This window comes from Marmota marmota, unplaced genomic scaffold (genome assembly GCF_001458135.2).
Source record: "Marmota marmota marmota unplaced genomic scaffold, marMar, whole genome shotgun sequence".
Taxonomy (NCBI): domain Eukaryota; kingdom Metazoa; phylum Chordata; class Mammalia; order Rodentia; family Sciuridae; genus Marmota; species Marmota marmota.
The window spans coordinates 27,131,654-27,157,869 of record NW_026000142.1 but is presented as its reverse complement, the minus strand read 5'-3'; the positions used below and the strand labels follow the sequence as shown (position 1 = coordinate 27,157,869).

General features: G+C 35.5%; 2 protein-coding genes across 8 annotated transcripts in view; one reads left to right on the top strand and one right to left on the bottom strand.

Moving 5' to 3' along the window:
- The window catches only part of Ccdc146 (coiled-coil domain containing 146), a 142,114-nt gene extending 141,596 nt beyond the window's left edge, over nt 1-518 (bottom strand). For 2 of the 5 annotated variants that reach the window (XM_048786185.1, XM_048786189.1), the window contains exon 1: nt 127-277. The gene's annotated coding sequence lies outside the window, so the exon portion shown is untranslated. Of the gene's footprint in view, nt 1-126; nt 281-372 lie in introns of those variants that run through there. The other 3 variants (XM_048786186.1, XM_048786190.1, XM_048786188.1) reach the window with 3 other exon arrangements.
- A 22-nt stretch (nt 519-540) lies between these two features.
- Fam185a (family with sequence similarity 185 member A) overlaps nt 541-26,216 on the top strand; it is a 59,686-nt gene continuing 34,010 nt past the window's right edge. For 2 of the 3 annotated variants that reach the window (XM_048786200.1, XM_015488388.2), the window contains exons 1-5: nt 541-1,211; nt 4,060-4,169; nt 8,713-8,805; nt 13,946-14,084; nt 23,043-23,084. In XM_048786200.1, coding sequence (XP_048642157.1) covers nt 767-1,211; nt 4,060-4,169; nt 8,713-8,805; nt 13,946-14,084; nt 23,043-23,084 — 829 coding nt within the window. In that variant the 5' untranslated portion in view covers nt 541-766. The remainder of the gene's footprint in view (nt 1,212-4,059; nt 4,170-8,712; nt 8,806-13,945; nt 14,085-23,042; nt 23,085-26,216) is intronic. The other variant, XM_048786201.1, reaches the window with a different exon arrangement.

Sequence of the window (26,216 nt, the reverse complement as noted above, 5' to 3'; positions counted from 1 at the left end):
CCCCCCCCCCCCCCCCCCCCTCGCCTCCACACACACAAACTAGTTTAGCGAAGCTTGGTTTAGCCACCCAGAAGGGACTTCTATTTTGCACCTAATTCTCGTCTTTTAGAAAGAGCAGTTTCTTACCCCTTCCCTTGGTCCTGATCCTTATTTAGGCTCCTAGTTTTCTTTTGGGGGTTTGACCTCCTGGATCTCACTCCAAAGCTCCGCCCTCTCCTGAGGAGAAGTCGCGTCCTTGGTCTCCAAGGTGACCACGCAGCTTTACCCTTACCCCTCCCACTCTTTCCATTGGCCAGCAGGATTCTCATGTAGATTTACCCCCCTCCCCCCGTCCCCCGCTCATCCCTCCAATGGCCAATGGGTTTGACTTACAGGCCGCGCGCCTTTCTCAGAAGAGGCCAACACTCCAGCACAGGACCCTTACTCTCCCACGCATTGCCTCCTGGGATATGTAATTTTTAAACCGCCAGAACGTCTTGACGTCTTGCTTTTTCAGAACTACCTATCCCGTTGGCCTTCGCGAAAGGGGCGGAAGTAAGCTAGGAGTGCGCCTCTGAAATTTGTATTTACAGCTTTCAAATTCCGGTTTACCATTGCCCTGCCGCTGAGATTTAAATCGCCTAGTTAAGTGAATGGGCTCGCTCTAGCTTCAGCAAATCCTCCTTTTTGACTAGTAGCAGCTCGGTGCTTAAGTCGATTGGCCCTGGCAAGGGACGCCGCGGGTGTGGTTGAGGTATTCCTAGGGAGGGCGAGAGAGGGGCGAGTCATGTTCGCCTCCAGCTCTGGCTGGGGACTTGGCTGCCTCACGCTTGGTCAGCTCCGAGTGTGGGCCGGTGCTGGGCTCTGGACTCTAAGGGCCTGCCAGGCCAGGCAGTACTGCTCAGCTGGTGGCGAGCGGCGGCTGGGATCCGAACCAGAGGCCTCTCTGCCTGGCCCAGCGCGCCGGACTCTGAAGGAGTGGACGCTGCTGGTTAGCCCATTTGGTCGGCTGCGGGTGCGGCTCCCTTGCCACCTGTCTGTGAGGCCCCTGGACCCCCTCACTTACCCCGATGGCAACCGCCTGCTGGTCGCGGTGTGCGGCGTGGAGGGCGGATCACTGGGCCTGAATGACCTGCAGGTGAAGTACGACGAGGCCCTGCAGGAGGTGGCCATCGTGTCTGACACCGTGGACCCCCAGGCGTCGGTGGAGGTGAACGCACCCCTGAAGTTTGGCAAGTGAAGTTTGGGCCCCAGAGCACAAACACAGTGACCTTCTTAAATTAGACCAAGTTAGGCGAACGTGCATTTGCCTCTTTGAACTTGACTTTCTAACCTAATTTACAGTTGGCCCCTTTTCTTCTGCACTACTGAGTTCTGAGAAGTATTTAAGAATTAGGTTCCTAATGAAGTAATAAATAAATAAATAGAATGCAAACATGTTTTGGAATAATCCCAAATAATATTTGTGGAGACCCATATGTTTTCGTTTGTCACATTGTCATTAACAAACTGTTTTACTTTTTGGGGGTTGAGGTTTATTGATAATCCATTCAATGGTATGGCAACCCATCTATCTTTCCCCTTGCTTTTCCTTCTCTCCTTGCGGTCCCCACACAACATCTTATCTATGGGCTGTTCCATACCTAACCTGGAGCAAGTATCTGGTTTCAGAGAGGCACCTAGCTTCTTACTGATGTCTCTGGTTCTTTTTGGCCAAAGTTCTCCAGGAGTAGCAAGCTTTAAAGAAAAACACATAGTAAGATTGCCTGAGAAACTTCAGAAATAATACCTGCATCATATATTTCCTAGGTGTTTGGGTTGTGTTATTTCTTAAATCAAGACACCAGGAAGGGCTCCACAGGCTCTCTTTCTTCCAGAGATTGAAGGATGATATTGATGGTGATCATAATAATAACAATCATCATTTCTAAAATAATCTTTTCTAATCCTCTCTGTAAAGTAGATGATGTTATTGTCACCATTCCAGATGAGGAAATTGGAATAAAGGGAGTATCATAAAGTAAATATTTATTGTGAAACATAAATCATAAGAAACATTTCATGGATTTGAGAAACTTACATTCTGGTTGGGGGGTTGGGGTGTATTTAAGAAATGTCTTCTTTCTCTTAGATATAAAGTGGTAGAGTTGGAATTTGAATTGACCAGAATCCACCCATCCACTTTGCTTCTGAATTTATTTTAACCAGCCTAGATGACTAAGAGACCCTCTAAAAATATCTGGAAGGTGCTGGGGGAGATTTGCCCATAGTACAAATAAGACTGAGTGTTTAAGTACAGCTAAGCAAAATTTATGGCAGCACAGATGAAAATAGATACTACCTTTGTTGATGATTCCAAACTTCATTATTTGTTGCTGACTCTTTGTAGTGTCAGAGCTCTGCTTTTAAGTTACTGTTTTCATATCTATTCCCCAGTTCCCTCAAATCTCTATAACTTGGTTTTCTTCATACTGTTCCTTTACTTTGTCTATTACCTATTTCAGTGAATGGATGAAAGCAGCACTACTATCACTGTCTAGCTTTAATTTCTCCACCTACCTATCAAATGCAGTGTATCTGTGTCAGTCATCTTTCTGTCACTGTAACAAAATAACTGAAAGAAAGAAAGGAGGAAAGATTTACTTTGGTAATGGTTTCAGAGATTTCAGTCCATGGTCAGTTGGCCCCATTGCTGTGGCCTTGTGGTGAGGCAGAACATTATGGCAGGGAAAGGCATGGTGGAAACCAAGCTGCTCACCTCATCATGGCCAGGAAGTACACACAGAAAGAAAAGGGTGGGGACAAGATAAACCCTTCACAGGCACACCCCCAGTGACCTTCTTCCTTCACCTAGGTACTACTCCTAGTTTTTCACTACCTACCAGTTACCACAAGCTGGGAGCCAATTCTTTAATACATAAGTCTTTGGGGGACATTTTAAATCCAAACTATAATATTATCTTTAGAATCTTTCTCTTCACTACATATTAACCTGTGCTGCCTCAGATCCAGGTATATGTTGTAACATTACTGGGAAATAAATTTTATAGTTATATTTGCATCCATGTTTATGTGGCATAAAATTATCTTTTTATATATTCTCACTTAATCTCAGCCAAAATATTGGTGTTATTTTAAGCCTTTACAGAGATTGCTCTGAAACTGTTTTGGTGCTGTAACTATTGAAATTGTGGCATTAGCCCCCAATAGTTTGTGTTTGGAGGAACATAGTGTTTACTTCTACAGTCTACATTAAGGAAAATCATCAATATTTATGTAAATTAAGTATTAAACATCAGTGTTCTTAATTATTTTATTTTTATACAGAGATACCTAAGGTTATGCCTTAAATTGACAAAGATGGTACCTGTGATTCCTTATTTTCTAAACTTTCTTCATATAACACTCTTATTTATCCACAATCTTATAGTTTTAATACTGTTTAATTAAATTTTTCAAAGTGATTCTCATTTTAAAAAATTATTTCAAGTACTTTGTGATGTATCTTCATGGCAATATTCTCAGTTTTTAAGGCTTGAAAGGTTCGAGTTAGGATTTGAAACCTAAATCATAATCTTATGTACTAATTCATGCTGCTCCTGTAATTTGGGGGAGATGGTTAGAGAAGAATCTTTAAATCTTCCTGAATATAAGAGAGACTAGGCTGACTGACTTAACTGACTTATGATATTGACTCATTAACTCACTGTATTATTCATTCATATGTATATTGGGGGTATTTCTCAGGGCTAAGAGGCTTCTGTGATCTTCCATATGAAACATGAGTAACTACAAGAACTGCAGTCACTTGCCTCCTTTAATTCCCATCTGTGTTACTTCCTCTTTTTAGATGATAGAGGCCAACAGAAGAAATTATTTCTAAATACTGGCAGAAAGGTCATTACATTTGATCCTGTTACCACCTTTAGAGAGAGACTGTTAAAAAGATTCTGTCCCAGGATTTTGTAATATTCTGGACATAATTGACACGCTGAATTTCTAGGGAGTGCTAAAATGCTTTGGAACCACTAAGACTAACTTGTTTTCTTCTTCTTCTTCTTCTTTTTTTTTAACTTCTAGATTTGAATATCAAGTCATCAGGGTCTGGCTGTGTAAAAGTCCAAAATATTCAGTGTGATAATTGCAAAATTGAAACTGAACAGGGAACCAGCATCTTACAGTCTGTTAAGGTATAAGCATTTTCCTAGTTCTGTTTCAGTTAAAAAACAAATAAACCTTGAACTGTGAACTCTAGTATCAAACTAAAGAGATGATTCTTTTTTTTCAGAATATTATAATTTATTCATCAGTCAGAAATTCTTTGCAAACATTATGCCTTGACAGCTGTTCTCTTTTGAAAGTACAGATGTTGTAGCAGCTTTGAAGGTTTTACCTCATATTTCTTTGAGATCTCATTTCAAAGCATACAGTGAAACTCAAGAGTATATATTCTTAGTATTCTGAGATCTTTATGAAGTTATTTAGTCTTCACAGTTGTTTTCTTCTGTTTATTAAAAAGTAAGGAATAGCCTTTTTATGCACTAGAAATGTGCTTGAAATATTAGGTTACTTTAATCATGTTTTTAATGTACCAGGTAGCTGTTTTACTTAGAGACTAATAACTATGTATGCAAAACAGATGATTCATCTTGTTTTATAATTAACATTTTTATATTTTATTTTCTTAAAATTAGATCAATCTTAACTGTAAATGATTTGCAATAAGTCTCTGATACGTAACTTGTCATTATTCCTAGTAATGTTATATTCTAGCACTTGCATAATCAAAATGCAATACCTTTGCAAACTTTGATTGAAGGTAATTTTATTGAAGTGAACTCAGTCATCTTTGCTTTACAATTATAAAACTTTTTCCTTTTTAGATCTAAAACAATTTTTAGGGTGATTAAGTTGATGAATTTTTATTTTTACATCAGTTTTTTATCCATCTTTATTTGCATATGAACTATTTTAAATAAATTTAGTTGTACAAACATAAAGAATTAAGAATATCTGCCAGATGTTGTGGTGCATGCCTATAGTCCCAGCAGCGCATGAGGCTGAGGCAAGAGGATCACAAGTTCAAAGCCAGCAATAGCAACTTATTGAGGCCCTAAGCAACTCAGCAAGAGTCTGTCTCTAAATAAAATTTTTAAAAAGGGGCTGGAGAGATGGCTCACTGGTTAAGCACCCCTGGGTTCAATCCCTGGTACCAAAAAATAAAATACAGGATTAAGAATATCTTGACATAAAAAGATTGCACAATGAAATCCTCATCTTGAATGGATTAACTGGCTGAGAATACCACAGTTCCTTTTGTCCTTAGAAATATATTGTTCACTCATTGATACTTAAGTTTTGGAGAACTAAGGTAGAATACCATACTCTGAAGACTCAGAGTTTGGGATTTCCAATTTCATGATGGAAATTAGAATCTAGAATGCTGCTATCTTTATTTTTGCTGTTATTATTTTTTTCATCTAGTAAATTTGAAAGATCTTTCTCAGCTTTTCTTTTTGCCATTTTGTGTATTAAAAAAGTTGGTTTCTCCACCTTGTCACTAGGGACATTTTGTGTCAAATAATTTTTTTCTTTGTGGGGGTATGCCCTGCGCAGAGTAGGTTGTTTAGCACCACCTCTGGTCTCTACCTTCTAAATGTCAGAAGAATACTCTTTGGTTATGATAAAGAAAACATCTCTATATGTTCCCAAATGTCCCCAGGGAGAGAAAATCACCTCCAGTTGAAAAACATTCCATCATTCTTCTGATTTCCTATTCTTTTAGTTTGTCTGTCTGTCTGTCTCTCTCTAGCATAGTTGGGAATAATCAATGAATAATAATTAAATAATTCCCAGGAGAATGAAATTTTACAAGACATATTAAAAATAAGAACACTGTTATCCTAAACATATTTTAGATTTATAGAGTTCATTGGATTATTACAGTAATTTCAAGATAGAGTGAGTTTAATTCTATTTTTAAAAAATAAGTAAATTTTCTGTTTGTTTTTTGAAAGACTTCTAAGAAAGAATAAAAATCATGAAATATCAATTCTTATAAATAAAATGACTGAAAAAAGAAACTCTAAAACTAAAACTGGGCCTTTGGATGCTCTGGTGTACTAAGGGTTAAGGTAATTATTCTTGAGATCTTAGGATTTAACTGACTTAAATTCACAAAGCAGAACACTTTGGTAAAATATCTGGTTTAAGTTTTTAATATGGTACAATATTATTACCTTAATTAGTGGCCACCTTTTAATATAAATTTCTTTCACTTATTTTAAGGTCTTTTTTGTGTATGTGTGGTGCTAGGGATTGAACCCAGGGCCTTGCGCATGTGAGGCAAGCACTCTACCAACTGAATTATATCCCAAGCCCCAATTTAAGGTCTTCTGTAGAGTTCTGTTTAATAACATTTATAGCAATAATAATTACTGCTAATGAGTCCTTATTATGTTCCAACTAAACCTCTGTTTGATCCTTGAAGCATCTCTATTTTCTCAAGAAACTAGGAGGCATTAAAAGACTAAGGAACTCACTTGAGTTTATACAGCTAAAAAATTTGATCTTGAATCTTCCTGATCTTTAAACTCATGCTTTTTCTACCCTGTCAAAAAACATATGGCAATACCATATTTATTCAGCATCCTTAGAGATTAGGTAAATAAATTTTTAGGCAACTGACCCTTAACTCATTGAATGCCACACATTTGCTTAAAAAAGAGTGTAATAATTTTGTTTTCTAAATAATTTCTGATTTAAATATCTATTTGTCTATTTTCACTACCTGGTTTTATTTATCTTTAAAATTTTTCACATTTTGGGGTAATTAGATGAGCTTTAAATTTTAACAGTAGCTCAGTGTTTTTGAGCCCCTTTGACCTCTTAGAAAATCTCATGATTGTCCTCTTAGAAAAAAATACACATGTATATGAAATTTTTCTTATGATTTCATAAATTTCACAAACTCTTGAAATCCATGGAATCTCAACAGTTGTTTCCTTTTTGAAAATCCATTTTGCCTGATGATGCATATATTAAATTTAATTTGATTTTAGACTCATGTCTCTTTGGGCATAAAGTTAACCATACTATCTATGATACAAATACTTTGGAGAATGATTCATTCTGCTCTTTTCACTCAATATTTTAAAAATTGATTTCTAGGCTCTTTTACCTGAAGTTGAACTATTTCCCCCCAGAAGCTCCATGGTTGTTTTGAAATTTTGAGTCCTTACCGTTTAGACATTTTTCTGCAGTGGCTGGTCATAATGGTGATTTTGCTTTTGTTGTTTTTTTTCAGCCTTGACAGCTTCTGCTATTTACCTATTTTTTCTCTCTTTATAATTATAGCAGAACTGAAGGCATGTAGTAGTTCAGGGAAAGTAAATTACTCTAAAAAATAGACCGAACATCTATTAGCTCAGGTACAATTTTAATTTCTCACTTGTGCCCAAGTGTGCTGAGGTGGGGGGGCTCTCTTCCATTCAATGATTCTATTATCTTCTGGCTCCGCCATCTCTCTCTGAGGCTTGTAAACTGCACTCATCTGTTGGAAGAGGATGAGGACAGAGAAGGCACACCTATTCTTCTAAAAACACCGGCCTAGAAATGACACATAGCTTTTCTGCTTATATTCTGTTGGCAAAAACTTAGCAACACCTAAGAGGAAAGGGGAGCTGAAAAATGGTCTTATCATGGGTCCAGCAACACTGTTTTTACTTGGGGGGCAGGGGAGATTTGGGTAGTCTAATGGTAGTGTTTGCCACAGTTGCCAAGTGTGAATCAAAGTACACACAATTTTTGTGTGCATGTGCATGAGAGAGAGAGAGAGAGAAAGAGAGAACTGGCTTGTGACTGTTTTATTTGTGCTTGGAGGCATTTTTCACTCGGTTTCAGTTTCTGCTGTGTGTTATTCTATAAGGTTTAACAATAGCCTGTTACCATAGGTGTAATCTGCCCTTCTCCAGAGTATGGGCTTTGGAATCATATAGAGCTGGATTCTAATTTAAGTTAGATTTTGTCACCCTGATAAAGTTTATGTTTGTTTGTTTCCCAGCACTGGGGATCAAACACAGAGCCTTGTACATTCAGAGCCTTACACATGGTAGGAAAGTGCTCTCCTCCTGAGCTACACCCCCAGGCCTTATTTTGGGACAGGGACTGGTTGAGTTGCCCAGGCTGGCCTTAAACTTGCAATCCTTCTGCCTCAGCCTCCCCAGTAGCTGAGGTGTGTACCACCATTCTTGTCTCATGCTTTCTGAGTTTTGATTTTCTTCCCCTATAGAATGGGAAAAATACCCATCTCTCTTATTGTGAGGATCAAATGATAAAGTTCATATAAAATAAGTAAAGTTGTTTGGAGTACTGAAAAACTGCTAAGTAAGTGATAACTATTAATAATAATGATGAATATTAACAATGATTAATGTGGTCATCTTCTTCAGTGGTGTTTTGCTTTCTGGTCACAGTGATCTTCAACTCCCAAACCCTTCTTCAGTGAGGCTACTGGAATATTCACATCTCTTCTTTTTCCCTATGAGTACAGGTGTTTAATCTCTTTAACAGCAGCTAACATTTTCTTCCAGTTGATATTATGATTCCAAACAATGAATTTCTATTTCATTTCTTGATTCTTTTGCTTCTTTATTATTAATAAAAAAGAAATGTTTCATTAGTGTAAGTCAAACATTCTTTTTCTGTATGTGTATTTTTATATTTATCTTTCAGGGTCAAAAACTACATGTTAAAACAAAAGGAGGCAGAGTGATCTCTCTGGGAACAGTTTATGGAAATATAGATATTCATGCATCAAATAAAAGTGTAAGATTGAAATTTTCTTTTTTTCACAATTGCAATATTGCTTCCAGTGAGCTCACAAAATGGGTAGCTTCTGTAGGATTTGTGCTGTGATATTGCATTTTTAATACATTTTGTTTCAAATTCAAGTTTGGAATTGAGGTGATTAAATATTGTGCAATTTAAAATTTAGTTTGTGATTTAATACTTTTGACAGTTATTTAATTCCTTATTTGTAATCAGTAAAAACTTAAATACTTACACTTTAATTCTGAAGAGATTTTTAATTGATTATCATTGATTAAAATATTTCACACTATTAGTATCTGGATTGGGTTTTTCTTGTTTGCTTGTGTGTGGTACTTTCCAAGACCTGTTTACTTTGCCATTAGACCAACTGAAGGACAAGGTTTGAAACTCAATTTTCTTCATTGTTTTCCACAAGGTGGCATCATTAGATAGCTTTACTGCCTTCCAAAAGGTTTTTTTTTTTTTTTTTTTTGTAGGAAGATTGTATTTTAAATTAATTTTCTTATTGTTTCCTGTGATTTAGTATTAAGAGCTCAGGTCTAATTTTGGAAGTATAAGTTGTCACCTTTTAAAAACATGACTAGCAATGTTTTAAATTTTTTTGAAAACCCTTGGTCTTGGGCTGGGATTGTGGCTTAGTGGTGGATCTTGCTTAGCACATGTGAGGCACTGGGTTTGATCCTCAGCACCACATAAAAATAAATAAATAGCTGAATGTTTTCTCTGAGATAAGGAGGCTGATTCATAGTGGGGTTGGGAGGGGGAGCACGGGAATATTAGAGGAACTCTAGATAGGACAAAGGGGAGGGAGAGGAAGGGAGTGGGCAAGGGGTATAAAAAAGATTGTGGAATGAGATGGACATCTTTACCCAAAGCACATGTATGAAGACACGAATGTTGTGAATATATTTTGTATACAACCAGAGATATGAAAAATTGTGTTATATATGTGTAATAGGAATTGTAATGCATTCTATTGTCATATATAACAAATTAGAATAAAACATTTAAAAATAAATAAATAAATAAAACATTGGGCTAATGATGAGATGTTTAAAAAAAAAAAAACAACCTTGGTCTCCTCTTGTTTCTGACTTTTACAATTTACAATGATTTTTTGTTATAAATTTGCTAAATTTCATAGCCAGCTTTATTCTTCCATAGTTGGAGGGGAGTAATTGTGAGCATATCTTGTAGGGTAAGTGTTGCTGGTGTAATTAAACAAAGTGGAGTATGGGACTCTTTCTGTTGTTATTTTCAATCACCTTTCTCTTATGACTTGTGGGAGCCTGTTTAAATCCAAATATTTGAGTGTACCCAACTGCCTTTTAAATTAAACTAGGAAAGTTCTGAAAGACATTGTGGCCCTTGATGACAGCCCTTTTTAGATGGCATTTAGTCAGATTTCTGTGGTTTAGATATGAAAGAGGGAAATTGGACAACTTTGCAGCTCCTTCAAGTTCATTCCTTTAATTGATGGCTAATGTTACTTGAAATGATATTTGAGCTACCAGAATATTACGTATTTATATTCAAATAAAAGTATCAATGTTTAAATCAGCTCTCATTTATTTGCTATTTTGAATAATTTGGCCATTCATTAGTTAGTTATTTGCTCCAACTTTCATGGTTTATTGAATATTTATTTATTCCTACTTCCTATTACACTATTTTGCTTCCTGCCTGATTGACTTTTGTAGACCCAAAGATTCAGTCTAGATTTTCTTCTATTTTTATTATATATAGTGTTAATTTATAAAGCATATTCCTAAGCCTGCAGTTTTTTAAAAAGAACATATAAAGTAAATAAGAAATTCATTAACTTTTAATATACAACTTTCATACATATGTGTCTTGGAAATTTGAAAGGCAGCATAGGGAATTGGTTAAGAGCACAAAATTGAGAACCAAATATTTGAATCCTGGTCCAGCCTCTGTATCCTTAGACAAGTTTCTAATGGATTTAATTCAGTGGGTTGTTATGAGGATTGAGCTAATCCAGGTAGAGTACTTAATGTCTAACACATAGCTAACTCTAACATAATGCTTGCCATGTTAGTGATAAAGATGAAGGAATTGCAAGAACGATTACTTGACCAGTCCTAGATCTATCACTTTATTTCTCTGAGCCTCCATTTTATTATTCAGAAAATAAGGATGGTAGTATTTGCTTTTCATACTCAATAAGATTGTGAAAGTTAAATGAGCCTTATAAACAGTAGCATCATTACATTGCCATGTTAAAATTATATCATTTATTTTAGTGTCCTAAATTTAGTTTTATAACAACCGAGAATATAAAAATCAATTTCAGCTGACTATTGGGTGAGTTGATGACATAGTTGTCAGTTTCCTTTCTTTCTTAGTCTGAGCTACAAAGCCACAGTACTTCCTTATAATTTATTTGTAATAACTATATAGTATATATGTATACTATCTAAACTTAGGAAAAAATTTCCTTCTTATATAGAAAAGAAAATTAATTTATAACAATACCTTTGTCAGGAAGGCATTGGTTTTTGGATCTGCTGTTGATTCTGTTTTTAAATAGGTATTTTCAATAAAAAGCAAACTCAACAGTGTAGAAAGCCTATTTGTGACACTTCTTTCCATTAACATTTCATGACTGTAAGTCAGAGCCTCAATATTTTACTGTAAATTGTGCTGTCCTAAATTTAATTGTTCTAGTTAGTGTCTGATATAGTGCATTATATATGGCCCTCTGAGAATTTTGAATTTCTTTGCAATTTTGTGGAATGCCTTGTTAATATTGTAAGGGGAGTTGTTATGGTTTCACTTGATTTCATAGGGCAGAATATTTTTTCTAGCTTCCTAGAAAGTATAATATTTAGTGTCTACTGAACAATATAAATCTTTGGCATTTTCCAGATACTTTCAAGAAGTCTTGAAAGCTTTATTTGGTTGTTGAGAGAGTCTAAATCATAAGTGTTCCTTTGCAAATTTAATTAAGTTTCAAATTTCTTTTCAATATTTATCTTTTGGTGTTTTCTAAAATGGCCTCATTATCTATAAAAAGCCAGACTTTTTGCCTGCTTTATGGAAATAATTGGAGAATTTTATTCATAAAGCAATTTTTCAAATAGAGCATTTGAGCATAAAGTACCTTTCATGAAGAGCCTTTAAAGGATAATATTTTTCAGGAGTTTTATACCTTTACTATAAGACCAAGGAAGTCAAAAATTTGTATTCTCACAAATTTGGTTATAGGTAAAATATCTATCTATCTTTGACAGACTTATTGAAATTAGATTTAAAGAAAAATTCCTCTCAATCCATAATTAAATAAAAAGAAACTGTAGTAGTTAAGAAGCAAGTAGGGCTATATTGTATACTTAATAACTGCCCTTTAGAAAAGAAAGTTATATACTTTAAATCCAGAAGAGAAAGTAATTCTAATTTATCTCCCGTAAGACCTCTACATACTTTTCTTTCTCTTTTTGCACTTTTACTTTTCTTCTTATTTTCCCAGAGGGCCATATATAATGCATTGTATCAGATACTAACTAGAACAATTAAATTTAGGACAGCACAATTTACAGTAAAATTTCTCGAAACTCCATTTTTGTTAGATAACATTTTAAAGTCTTAATTTTGAAGGACTCATTTAGGATTGATGGCACTAATGCCTATGTATGGAAAACAGTGATGCTATTTCTTTCAACACCCCAGTGTATGGCTTGAAGTTGTCCCTGGACAAAACTGAGAAACCTTCCTGGTGATTCAGTTTTTATGTCAACAGTTTTACATTAACACTTACATTTGTTTAAAATACATAAAGATGATTTGGAATCCTTAACTAGATAGCTTCATTTTACGTTGTAAGCGATATTTGAGACACAAATACATACTGAATTTTGATAGGGAAATTTAAGGACAAATATATAATTTCTCCCATGTTGTACACTGGAAATGTAAAGTGGAAAAGTTGTAGAAATGTTAGTGTATTCACTACATTAACACACTAAAGGAGAGAAATCGTGATAACTTTATAGAATCATGCTTAAATATGATTATAGTATATGCTAAAATTCAGACTCTGTTTATGATTTGATAAAAATATCTAAGAGACATCCATAACAAATGTGCTCAATGCTGAAATGCTATAAGCTTTTACTCTGAGAACAAGAATAAGATAAAGGTGGCTGCTTACATCTTTTAGCTGTAGAAGTGGAGACCAGAGCCAGGTGGTAAGGCAAGAAAAAGAGTGAAAAAGCAGGGGGAAAAGTATTAATATAAGGATTGGAAATGAAGCTATTATTTGTAGATAACCTAATTATGCATCTAGAAGTTTTTTAAAAATATGGCCTTTATTTTATTTTTTTATATGTGGTGCTGAGAATTGAACCCAGTGCCTCACATGTGCTAGGCAAGCACTGTACCACTGAACTATGACCTCAGCCCAAGTTTTTTTTCTTAATACAGATAAATTACTAGAATTAGTGAGTTTATTGTGGTTGCTGGATTAAGGTCAAATACAAAAGTCAATTAAGATAAAATGAAATATTAAAATGTACCTTGTATAGTAACACTTAAATGAAGGAACTGTGGAATGAAATTGACCAAATTATGCTATATACATGTATGAAGGTACTACAGTGAATTTCACCTTTATGGATAGCTATAAAACACAATTTTTAAAAAAACGATAAATAGAGGGAAGACCCAAAGATATAGAGGAAGCGGAACAGAGGGAGAGTGGAAGAAAAAGAAAGAGGAAGTACTGGGAAATTGAGTGGAGAAAATTATATTCTATGCATGTGTGATTGTCAAAATGAATCCCAATATTATATATGACTATAATGCACTAACAAAAACATTTTAAAACTGTAATAGGACTAAGTATAACAAAAGAAGAACTTTACATAGAAAATATAAAACATAATTAAAAGAAAAATGAAAGATCTATATAAGTGGAGGGATATATAGTGGGTCTATTCCACATTCTACATAGAGTGCATGTTTCAATCTTGTAATTAGATTTAAAAAATCAGAATTAAGTTATTGTGAAGTAGGTAGTAACTTTTTATGTAGTTGCCTACTAATTTCATATATATCATTTTAGTTTTTTCCAGTTTTTGTTTTATGATAAACTGATGAGTCTTTCTCTTAATAGACTGTGACCATAGATAAACTGCAGGGAAGTTCTGTTAATATATCTACTGAAGATGGTTTGCTGAAAGCCAAGTATCTTTATACAGAATCATCATTTCTGTCTTCTGCTGCTGGGGATATTGCATTAGGAAGTGTTCATGGTAAGCTGACAAAGATCTACCATATATTAGACTTTACACATAGCTTAAATTTTAAGAGATGAGGGTCTGTAGTTCAAGAAGGTTAGGAAACTGGCCTTCTAATTAATTGCAGACTAGCCATCTCTTAAAAATACAATGACTCATAACCTAGCTTAATGTTATTTTGACAAGAAATTGAAGATTATGCTGTTATATATGAAGCTACTCTGATTTTTAATGAATAGCCTTATAACAGAAAATGAGTAACAAAGATATGTATGCAGATGAAATATAAGCAGTATTAAATAAAGATGTTTTTTGAGTGATTCCTTTTAGTTATAATTGGAAAGCTAAAAGTTCATGAAACATTTGGGTAGAATCTAATTATAGGAACCCAGAGATACTGATTTTGGTTAAATGCTTTATGGGCATTTTTACTGATATCAAGTCCTCTCAGCATCCCCCCATTTCCAGTTTTCTTTGAGTATCCTCTCTCAATTTCTAAAACATATCTCTACAGACAAGCACTATTATTTAGTCAACATTTGTATTATTGAAAGAAAATGATAGAATGTAATGGTGAAGTAATATGGCAAAGGATATGATAGTGTTCAGTGTCACTCAGCCTGCCTTAAATTTCCACAGAGCAGAAGATTTAAATCCAGATGTGTTTTCCAAAATATATACAGGTAGAATTAAGAATCATTTATCTGGGGCTGGGGTTGTGACTCAGGGGTAGCATATGTGAGGCACTGGGTTCGATCCTTAGCACAACATAAAAATAATAATAAAAAAGATATTGTGTTCATCTGTGACTAAAATATTTAATAAAGAATCATTTATCTCAGAGTACAATATATACATATCTGCTAAATGCCTTTTGGGCCGTATTCCAGGAAGTTTAGATTTGAACCTTTTTTTTTAATTCTAATTTGTTATATATGACAATAGAATGTATTAAAGTTCATATTACACATATAGAGCACAATTTTTCATATCTCTGGTTGCACACAAAGTAGAGTCACACCATTTATGTCTTCATACATGTACTTAGGGTAATGATGTCCATGTCATTCCACCATCTTCCTACCCCCATGCCCCCTCCCTTCTCGTTCCAACCCTTTGCCCTATCTAGAGTAGGCTTGAACCTTTTCTATATATGGTCTACTAATTTCACTTCTGTACTAAAACTGAATATTGGTAGCTATATACACTGGATAACTCCTCAGATTTTAATGAGTATAAGTTATTAGGTGGTAATAGAAACCATGGTTAGGGCTAGTCATGCTGTGAGGCAAACAGATAAGTAGTATTTTCAGTTTTAGAAAATAAAACTAAAAGAAGAGTATTTATATACTTGGAATAATTCTTGAGCCTTGAGCCCAATTTAATGACTAAGCCTCAACCATTCTTGCAAGGTTAAAATATTATTTTAGCCCAAAATAGCTTGAGCACAAGTGGAGCCTTAGTCAGATAAAACAAATGGTTTTGTTTACTTACTCATTTACTTTTTATTCAGTTGCACATTAGGTAGTTCTGGCAATTTGTAGCTTCATATTTTTAAAATAACTTATATAAGCATTACATTTATTTGTTAATTATAATTAAAACACTGCACCTAATATACTGAGTAGCTTTTAGTGAAAAACAATTCCTTATCAAATCAGATGTTGTTTAACATCCAAAGGAAAAACTATTCTCAGCACTGCTTTATACCACGTTTACATTAAATGCATTGATATGTGATTTCTTGCTTTAAGATGGATGGAAACTGAAATTGGGGTGGTTTATCACTGAGTACATTATAATAAAACAGGTATACTTTTTTGAGGCAGTCTTTTGAGGTCTGTTGATCACAACATAGCTGATATGTAAACATTTTTAGGGATAAGAGATCATTCTTTGGCTTTTGTAAAGCCTTTTAATATTTACTGATCTTTAATATTAAGTCAAATACATTTCCATATTGTGGTTTAAATCTAGGTCTTCTTTTGGACTGTTGTTTCACTTTGGGGTTCCTTGAAAGCACTCTGAGATGGGAATTAGAGTATAGCACATTTACTAGGGAGAGCTCTTGAAACCAATACCTGTAAAGGAAGGGACCCCAGTTTCCATGAGAGAAGTTGGACTATAACACAGTTTCAACAACCCTAAGAGAGAGCTCTGACGCTGGGGTGGTCCCTTAGAGTTGTCTGAAGTTGGAATGAGGGGAACTGGACTTCTATATCCCCAGTCATTAGATACTAGCTGCCCCGGGAAGGGGTATGATCTTGGGCCAAGATGGCTCTTTTTGGCTGAGGCAGTTCCCAGAGAGGACTGACAGCAAGGGATATCTGCCTACAATACTCCCAACAGCTAGGAAAATAAGCCTTCCGGTGTGAAGGGGGCTCTGCATAATCAATCACGGCCTCTGCTATAGTTAAATCTGTTTCTTCATTCAGCACATTTATTGACCATCTACTGTGTGCTGAATTTCCTAGCACCAGGGATGGAAAATAGAGCAAGAGATGGTATCTGAGTCCTCTAAGAACTCAGTGTCTAGTGGAAGGACTGAATGTCCTTTTTTGTTTTCTCAGTTACTACTGTCCCCATTGGGATACTACCTCCCACCTTATCTCCAATTGCCATCCATTGTCACCCTGCCTCAATGAAAAGCAATCATTTAACTGTTTCTCATAGCTCTTTTGTAATACTAGTGTAGAAGTGAGCAGGAGTAAGGGAAGGAAAAATGTGATCCAATTGCAATCTTAGAAAAGCTTCCATGTTGTTCATCCTTGCTTTCCCCATCTAGTCCTTGGTCTTCACTCTGTTTTTTATTTTTTCTGTATATACAAGTCATTTCTTAGTCATACCCTAGGCCTCAATTATTTTTTAAATCATCCTTCAGACAAGTCTAAATTTATTGCTCTCTCTTCCATGTCACCTCACTTTTCATTCTTATCCGAGGGATTCTATGAAAATACTGTTTAAGTTTGGAATTCAGGGGTGGGATGCATACAGAGGAGCATGCAAGGTTTTTAGTCCCTTGACTTGGTAGGTGAGAAGATTTAGAGGCATGGCTGGTGAAAGTAAATCCCTGTGTTCCAGCTCCTGGGTTTTGGTTGGGGATGGGGGATGTCTTCTAAGGATCTTCTCAAGCTGGAACTCTGAATATATATTTCAGTGAGTTCTTTGTTCTAATTGCTGGTGGTTAAAGAACACAAATTAGGCAAAGAAATTGGCTATATTTAAATAAGCTGGCATGGAATCTTAAAACTTGTTTTTACAGAATATATTGCTACTTCTAAACATCTTGATAAGCAGAAAACAAACTGAGAATTATATGCATTTAAAGACCTGCCTGTTCAGGATTTATTATTTTTAAAAAATATTTTTCGTTATAAATGGACACAATATTTTTATTTTGTTTATTTATTCTTATGTGGTGCTAAGGATTGAACCCAGTGCCTCACATGTGCTAGGCAAGCGCTCCACCACTGAGCCACAACCCCATCCCCCAGGATATAGTTTTGTTGGCTGCTTTTACTAAGGACAGTTTAAACTGATTTTTTTCCAGGTTGAGCTGAAAAACTCCAACATATAGATTTTTCAAAAGCCATTTTTATACAAATATGATGCAATAACTATCATCTTGGTAGATCTTATTTGGTAGATGATTTTGGAGCCCTTGTGCCAGTAGGTGGATGGGTGGTTGTTTGAAAGCAAACATGTAATGAGTGCTGTCAGCCAGCCTTGCTCATTTAATGGACAGTTGGCTGTTTACATATGAGAAAAACAAACTTAGAAATGTCTAATTATTTACCATTTGCTATAAATTAATTAGTAAAATAGCAAAGATTAGATCTAGCTTCTTGACTTTCTAAGGAGATGTTCTTAAATAGTATTCAAACAAATGTGGGCACATGGCCATGGTGAACTTTTTGATTGCACTAAAAATTCCATCATCACTTCAAGGGCTTCCTCAAGGCAGACAGATAGTAGCACTGGTACTGCTTCCATTGTGTTCTATGTTGTAATCTCCTTGAGATTTAGGACCATTTATTATTACCTTATGACATTTGAAAATGTGATTGCTCCTTAGTGTTCAATCTGCGTTCCGTGGTGGCATTCAGGAACTAGACTCCTTCCATTAAAAAAAAAAAAAATCCTATTATCTTAATTGTATGACTTCTAAGGCTTCCATGAGAGGAGGAAAGCATAAAATGTATTTCTCGTCAGCATTTTCCTCATTACTGGGCTCCCTCTAATCTCTCAGCACAGTTGGATGTTGATTTGCCATCAGTATTTGTCCTCAGCTCAGCCCCTTTGAGACACTCAGAGACTCAGGTCCTTCCCTACAGGGGATGTTGCCATTTTAGTTTGTGGCTGCCAAGGCTTCCATGAAGAGAGTGCATAGTAGAATCATGCAGGAAGTTTCAGGAACCAGGCCTACAAGTGCATACATTTCTTCTGCCCATATGCCTTTAGAAAGAATGTTTTCAAATGACTTTATCTAACTGCAGAGGCTGAGTGAGATATGTAATGTAGCTGGATTCGAAGGAAGGAAGGAGAGAAGCACACAAAACTTAATGGGCATAGGCACGTCTGTCTTACCTTATAGGTAAATTGCTCTTTTGCAAATGTCTACACATTCTTTTTCTTTCTACCTCTTTGATGTGGTATTCTCTAGGATTTCATATGTGTCCATTGTTTTTTCTTAACATTTGCCATCAGATGCATTTTTGAGTCTTAACTATGCTTGCATATTGAAGATTCAAATCTTTATTTCTAGCCCTTTCAACTTAAACAGCCATCTGTCTGATGGACATAGCCCTTTGGATCTTCACAGGCATCTCAAACTCAACATTCTCAATTTCTCTTTTCTTCCCTTTCCTGCCTCCCAACCTCATCCATAAAGTGTCCTCCTTCTTTATTTCCATATGCGGGTTTTGATATCACCATGCACCTAAATCCCTATGCTATAAATTTGTGTCATCCTAAATTCCTCTCTCTCACCTCCTGTATCTAATCAATCACTAATTTTTAGGCAGGTTTTATGACTCACCTAAATATTTCTTCAATCTCTCCCATGCTTTTTCTTCTGATTTCTACTCGGAATTCTGTCTCACATTCTTCTAGTCTCTTGCTTTGAATCTAGCAGTAATTTTGCCTCCAATCTTACCTTCTTCAAATCCATTCTCCTCAGTGTAGCTACAGAAGTTCACTAGAAATACACATTAAACATGTCATTCTCTTACTCAAACCCTTTCCTACTGTCTTCAGTGATTGCTGACTTCCCTTTTCTGACCCTATGCCTTACCTTCCAGAATTAGTCTCACTTTTTCTTGTACCATTCTTAAGATGTTTTATACTTGATCAGAGCCTTCTATCATAGTGATCATGGTCATGCTGTTTTTATATTCTGCCCAAAATGCTTTCCAAGCTTTTTAAAAAAATCTCAGTAAGTAATCTTTTAGTAATCCCAGCTGAAGCATCCTCACCTTATCTCTGGCTTTTCATTGACCTGTAAATTTTTGCCTAATTATAAATTCCTCAAGATCAAGGATCATGTTTTATTTGTCCTCACATTCTTGGCATTTAGCATTGTGGCTTGCAGATAGTAAAGCTTCCTTAAGTCTCCCCACTCCCTGTCCTCCCAACCCCCAAAAGATTTTAACCTTTAAAGATATTGATTGCTCTGTTTGGATTGTTAAGAGCATATGTGCTGCTTTAACCATGATCATATTTTTTTTTAATTGAAAAAAAATACACCATTGTCATTATTTTTAAATTGATTGTTCCTTATCGCCCCCCACCACCATCATGCTAGAATTAAGGGTTGCAAGGTAAGAAAAAAAATGCATATTTTCTCAAATACTAGGATTTGTGGAAAAGTTGTATAACTTGAGGGTAGTGTAAGCATACATAGCTATTACAGATAATGTAGTATCTTCTTTATTGGAAAGAAGGTTTTACTTCTCTCAGGTGATTTATTATATCCTGTGATTGGAGGTGAAATAGGTGCGACTAAAATATAGGAAATTTTGCCAATAATACCAATTTTTTATTTATATAATTCTAAATATTCTCATCTCACAAAATATTTGAGACAAGAGTTAATATTGTGTATTCTGATGACTTTGGAATATTTATTTAGGGTAAAGACTTTCTAAATATTTGGTATGATTTGCAAATGTATTTATTTATTTATTTACTGCTTTATTTAGTATTTACGAAATATTTTGGAATATTCTTTTTTAACTGTATTTACAAATATTCCTTATTTCTTTTTATATATTTTTAGTTGTAGATGGACATAATAACTTTATCTTGTTTATTTATACTTTATATGGTATTGAGGATCAAACCCAGTGCTTCACATGTGCTAAGCAAGCACTCTACCACTAAGTCACAACCCTAGCCCATTCCTTATTTTTTTTTGTTCCACTGTGTCTTTATTGAATAGAACTGTATTCAAGAGAGATATTGTATGAAACTCTATAGATTCCACTATGATATGAATCAGTCTTCATTCTTTATAAACTTTTGTTTTCTAGTTCTAAGAATCATTTTCTTAAGACCCTATTACTATCATCAAAACTCCTAATGATTGGATTTTTGAGAAAGACCATATTTCCATTAAAAAAATAGTACATTCTTACTGATTCATTGATGACTAGTTTAGGACAATAAAGCTCCATTTCCTCGTGAATGGGTGAGTGGACTTACTAGATAAGTTGACTATAAAACTACATCATAGTTCTTCATTAATACTTAAAATTTTAAATATCAGGGGTATGAGATACCATCATTGATCTTTCTGGGGTCTTAGCAAAAAATTTTACAATCACCCTTCACTTCATTTTTAGGCCATGTTCTAGCAATAGCCTGGATTCACATTTTGTTTGGAAGCCATTCCAACTTCCAACTTCAAGTCATTATTAACTTTAGTATCTATTGCCATCTTGAGAGGCTAAATTGTTTTGAAGTCCAGGTCCTTTTTGGTTTAACAGTCCTTCCTTTAGTTTTAGTTTCTCTCTTGCATTTTCCTGTATGCAGCAAGGAAAAATAAATAGACAGCACTTCCAACACTTGACTTTGCTTAGAAATATTCTTAGCTAGAGCATTCAGTTAATTAGGCACATTCTGTACTTTCCACATTACCAAAGATGACAAGTGTTGCTAAGTTTCTACACTGCTTAGCAAGAATACTCCTTCCATTTTCAAACCCATTTTTCTCACTCCTTTTGAACCCTCAAGGGAAGCATACTAGATTTCTACTAAACTTGCTCAGGGCAAGTTAGTATTTCTCTATCATGCTCTTTTAACCCCTGCCTACTGCCAAGCTTAGGTTTATTATGACAGGACCCTATTTCAGGCATCAACATTTGTGATAGTTACTTCTGTAGCAAATAACCCCAAAATATAGCTATTGAAAACAACAAACATGTCTTATTGGGTGGGTCAGGAATTTTGATGGGACTTAGCTGGTCCTTTACCTCAAGATCTCTCACAAGTTTGTAATCAAGTCATCAGCTAGGGCTCTGAGCTCATTTGAATGTTCAACCAGGGGAGAATCTGCTTCCGTGCTTGTTCATGTGGTTGTTGGCAGGATTCAGTTCAGATCCTATTGGTTAGGGGACCCTTTGATTTCCTTGCCAAGTGGACTTCTTCCATAGGGCAGAGACAACATGATACCTGGCTTCAATAAGATTGAGAGAGGACTAGAAAAACAGAAGCCAGAATCTTCTTGTTACCTAAACTTGGAAGTGACATCCCATCACTTTTTCCCTATTCTCTTTTTTAAAAAGCAAATCAGTAAGTTCCAGCCTACATGTATAATCTTGGTGATTATACAAGAGCATGAATATCAGAGGCAGGGATTAGAAGTCATCTTAAAAGTATGATCTTTGCCCACTTTTGCTGTGATGATGAATCTATATTTATTAGGTCTGAATATTGGAAGAGAGTATACACACCAATGAAGTAATATTTACTTAACACATTTAACAAGATCTTCACAGCCTTATAACTTACTGAGTCTTAAATATTTTATGAACTTATGCATACAAATCATGTTTTTATTCCTAAACAAAGGTAGCCCTGTTCATATACTCACATGAAGTATGATAGAATGTTGGAAATCTGGAAAGATTTTTGCAGTCAGGTACATGAAGCAAGTGCCCTTTTTGGTTTTTTCCCCAGATATCAACAAGTGTTAGTATTAACAAAACATAAGCAATGAAATACTTTAAATTAATTCTGAGACAAAATTATTTATTTTTTCATGTAGCTTTGGAATTATATCAGAAGAGGTAATATTATTGCTTGCATCTTAAGGGAATTGAGCTTCTGACTCCAGAAGTACTTATATGTACACACCTTTGAAGAAAAATCCTGCTATTTTTGGTATTAGAGGAAAGTGGCTAGGAATGGTTGTAGTATCCTACACTTGTCCTGGAAAATGTATTTTCATTGAAAGAAAGAAGGCTTTGAAGCTTTTTTTGTTAGTTATGCCTCCGTGTATTCATTATTCCTATCCCAAACCACTTCAAGTTTTGGCCTCAAAACTACTTTAATCTCATAAACAGATGTGGCAACTGGCCTGATAAATAAAATTATTATTTCCATATGATATTTTAGTGTTACTTGTTTAGGATGAAAATTTGTAGTGAACACATTTGAGTAATCTTTTATTTATAGGCTTTAGAAATATAATTTTTCTCCATGTTGTCAGGAAGTGTGGTGGTTTGTTTTATAGTTATTCTATAAAAGCTTAAGGGTTGAGAGTGGGGGCAAAAGATTTGCATAGATGCTTAAAGCTAGATATTTCAGAACTATAACTAAATCTGGATCTGCAATATTAAGGAAAATTGCCAACAAAAATAACAGTGTTATCAAATAGCATTGTAGATTTTTCACTATGTTTTAGGATTCCATATAACATAATTTTTTCTAGATTGTCCCTAATAAAATTCTTTTTTTCTTTTTCTCTTTTAGGTAATATAATAATACAAAGTGAGACGGGTAACATCACTATAGGTATGTTCTGAGATACTAGTTGATAAATTTTGCCTGCTTCTTAAACTAGCTGTATTTTTCATGCTTTATTAAAGTCTAGAGTTTAGCTCATGAACCTGACATAATCCTGATATGTAAGTCAAATACAGGCAAACCCAGCATGACCTTGTCCACTCAGAGAGAATTACTTGAACTTGGTATTAAGTAATATAATACAAATTCTTTGAGTTCTTCAAATATCTACATTAAGTCTTAAAAGAAAGATAAATTACATAGCTGGGCCCCACATTGTGTTAACATTGGAAGACAACCCTGAGTATGCTATTAACTAATTAGACAACATGTGTTTATGAGTGCCTGCCATGTGTCAGGAATGTTTTTTAGGTACTGTTATGTATGTTGGTTAACAAGACACAGTCTCTGTGCCAGATACCATACCTTTTCTGAGTGGTAGGAAGAAAGATAATAAGTATGTAAATAACAAAAGGTAGTTTCAGATCAGGATAAGTGCAACAAAGAAGTAAAAAACCATAATGGGATAGAGATTACTTGGGGAAAAGAAAGCTACTTCACTTGGACAATCAGGGAGAGTTTGGGGAAGGGTTGTTTTAGCTAAGGCCACAATAATGGAAAAGAGTCTTGTAATATTCTGGATACAGAACACCCACCTAGAGGAATAGCAAGTGAAAGCCTCAAAAATGGAATGAGTTTATCATTTTTGAAGTGTAGAGGAAGGGCTTGTGGGACAGAGGAAGGAGATGAAGTAAGAAAGACTAGACCTTAGAACATTGTAGACTTGGTAAGAGCCAGGAGTTCATTACAGAAGTTCATTATAGGAGTTACAACAGGCTGTTAGTACAGGACTGATCTAATTTACACTTAAAAGGGGCCACCTAGGGGTTGGGGCTGGGGCTCATTAGCATGCATGAGGCACTGGGGTCCATCCTCACCACCACATAAAAATAAAATAAAGATGTGTCCACCAAAAACTAAAAAATATATATATTTTTTAAAAGAGAAACAACCTAGCTGGTATTTTATAATGTACCAGAGTGGGCAGAAGTGAAAGCAGACCACTAAAACACAGTTTGTTGATCCATTCTCCTGTGGATGGACAGTTGGGCTGTTTTTAACTTTTGGCAACTGTCAATAAAGCTGCAGTGAACATTCTCAGAGTAGTCATTTTATGGAGAGAGAGAGATCCTTCTACTTAGGTAAATACTTAGGAATGGAATGGATGGGTTGAATAGTTCTGTATATGTTTAATTTTGTGATTTGATAAATAACTTGAACATTTTCCAAAGTTCCATTTTACAGTCTTATGAAAAGTGCATGGGCTGGGCATGGTGGCACATACCTGTAATCCCAGCAGCTTGGGAGGCTGAGACTGGAGGATCACGAGTTCAAAACCAGCCTCTGCAACAGCAAGGCACTAAGCAACTCAGTGGGACCCTGTCTCTAAATAAAATACAAATAGGGCTGGGGATGTGGCTCAGTGGTCAAGTACCCCTGAGTTCAATCCCCAGTACCTCTGACCAAAAAAAAAAAAAGTGCATGAGAAGTCTATTTGCTCCATATCCTCACCAACATTTATTATTGTCAGTATTTTAAATTGTACCCATTCTGAGGTACATATAGTGGTATTAATATCTCTGGTATTAATTTCTTTTTTTTTTAAACTTTTTTTTTTTTTTTTAAANCTGATGACTTTGGAATATTTATTTAGGGTAAAGACTTTCTAAATATTTGGTATGATTTGCAAATGTATTTATTTATTTTTTTTTTAGTTCTCGGCGGACACAACATCTTTGTTTGTATGTGGTGCTGAGGATCGAACCTGGGCCGCACGCGTGCCAGGCGAGCGCGCTACTGCTTGAGCCACATCCCCAGCTCTGGTATTAATTTCATATCCCTAATGACTTTTGATGATCAGCACTTTTGCAGATAGTATTAGTCATTAGTGTATCTTCCTCTGTGAAGTTTTTTATTCATATCTCTTTGCTTATTTGCCTTATTATTGAGTTGTAGTAGTTCTTTATAAATGCCAAGTACAACTACTGTTTTGTGTTAGGGTCTGTAAACAAGTCGGGATGGCACCTGGCATTTTGCCAGGGTTTGTGAGGTGGCGCCAGCAAGCCATTAAGTGTGGAGATTCCTTATTGGTTGACTGCTGTATCTAGTTTATGTTAATTAAGATAAGCTGTGTGGAATGTATATATACCCCTCCTGTCCTACAATAAATGGCTCCCACTCCTGCTGTATCAATCTACACAAGTTCCTCGTCACCCCCCTCCCCCTGCCCCCCGCCCCCCCCCCCCGGTTATTTTGCTGCAGCCAGACTGCGGCAGTTTTGTTAATATTTTCTCTCAGTTTGTGACTTGCCTATTCATTTTCTCTCTTTTTAAACTTCATTTATTTAGTTTTGGTATTGGGGTTTGAACCCAGGGGTGCTACATCTCCAGCCTTTTTCATTTTTGACACAGAGTCTTGCTAAGTTACCTAGGCTGGTCTTGAATTTACAATCCTCCTGTATCAGTATCCTCAAGTTTTGGGGATTACAGACCTGCACCACTGTGACCAGATTTTCCTTCTTTCCCTCCTTCCTTTCTTCCTGCTTTCTTTCCTTCTTTCCTCCCTTCCTCCCTTCCTTTCTTTCTCTTCCTCTTCATCTTTCCCTTCCCTTCCCTTCCCTTCTCTTCCCTTCTGTACAGGGGACTGAACCCAGGGGTGCTTAACCACTAAGCCAAAAACCAAGCCCTTTTTACTTTATTTTATTTTATTTTATTTTTTTTTTTGAGACAGGGTCTCACTGAGTTGCTGAGGCTGGCTTTGAACCTGCTTTCCTCCTGCCTCAGCCTCCTGAGAGGCTTAATTTTCTTAATGGTATATTTTGATGAGAATATTTGAATTTTAATGAAGTCTAATTTACCAGTTATTTTTATTCATCCTAAGAAGTCTTTGTCTTCCTTCAAATGTGAAAATATTCTCCTGTTTTCTTTTTTTTTTTTAATTTTTTATTGTGGGTTGTTCAAAACATTACAAATTTCTTGACATATCATATTCCACACTTTGATTCAAGTGGGTTATGAACTCCCACCTTCACCCCATACACAGATTGCAGAATCACATCAGTTACACATCCATTGATTTACA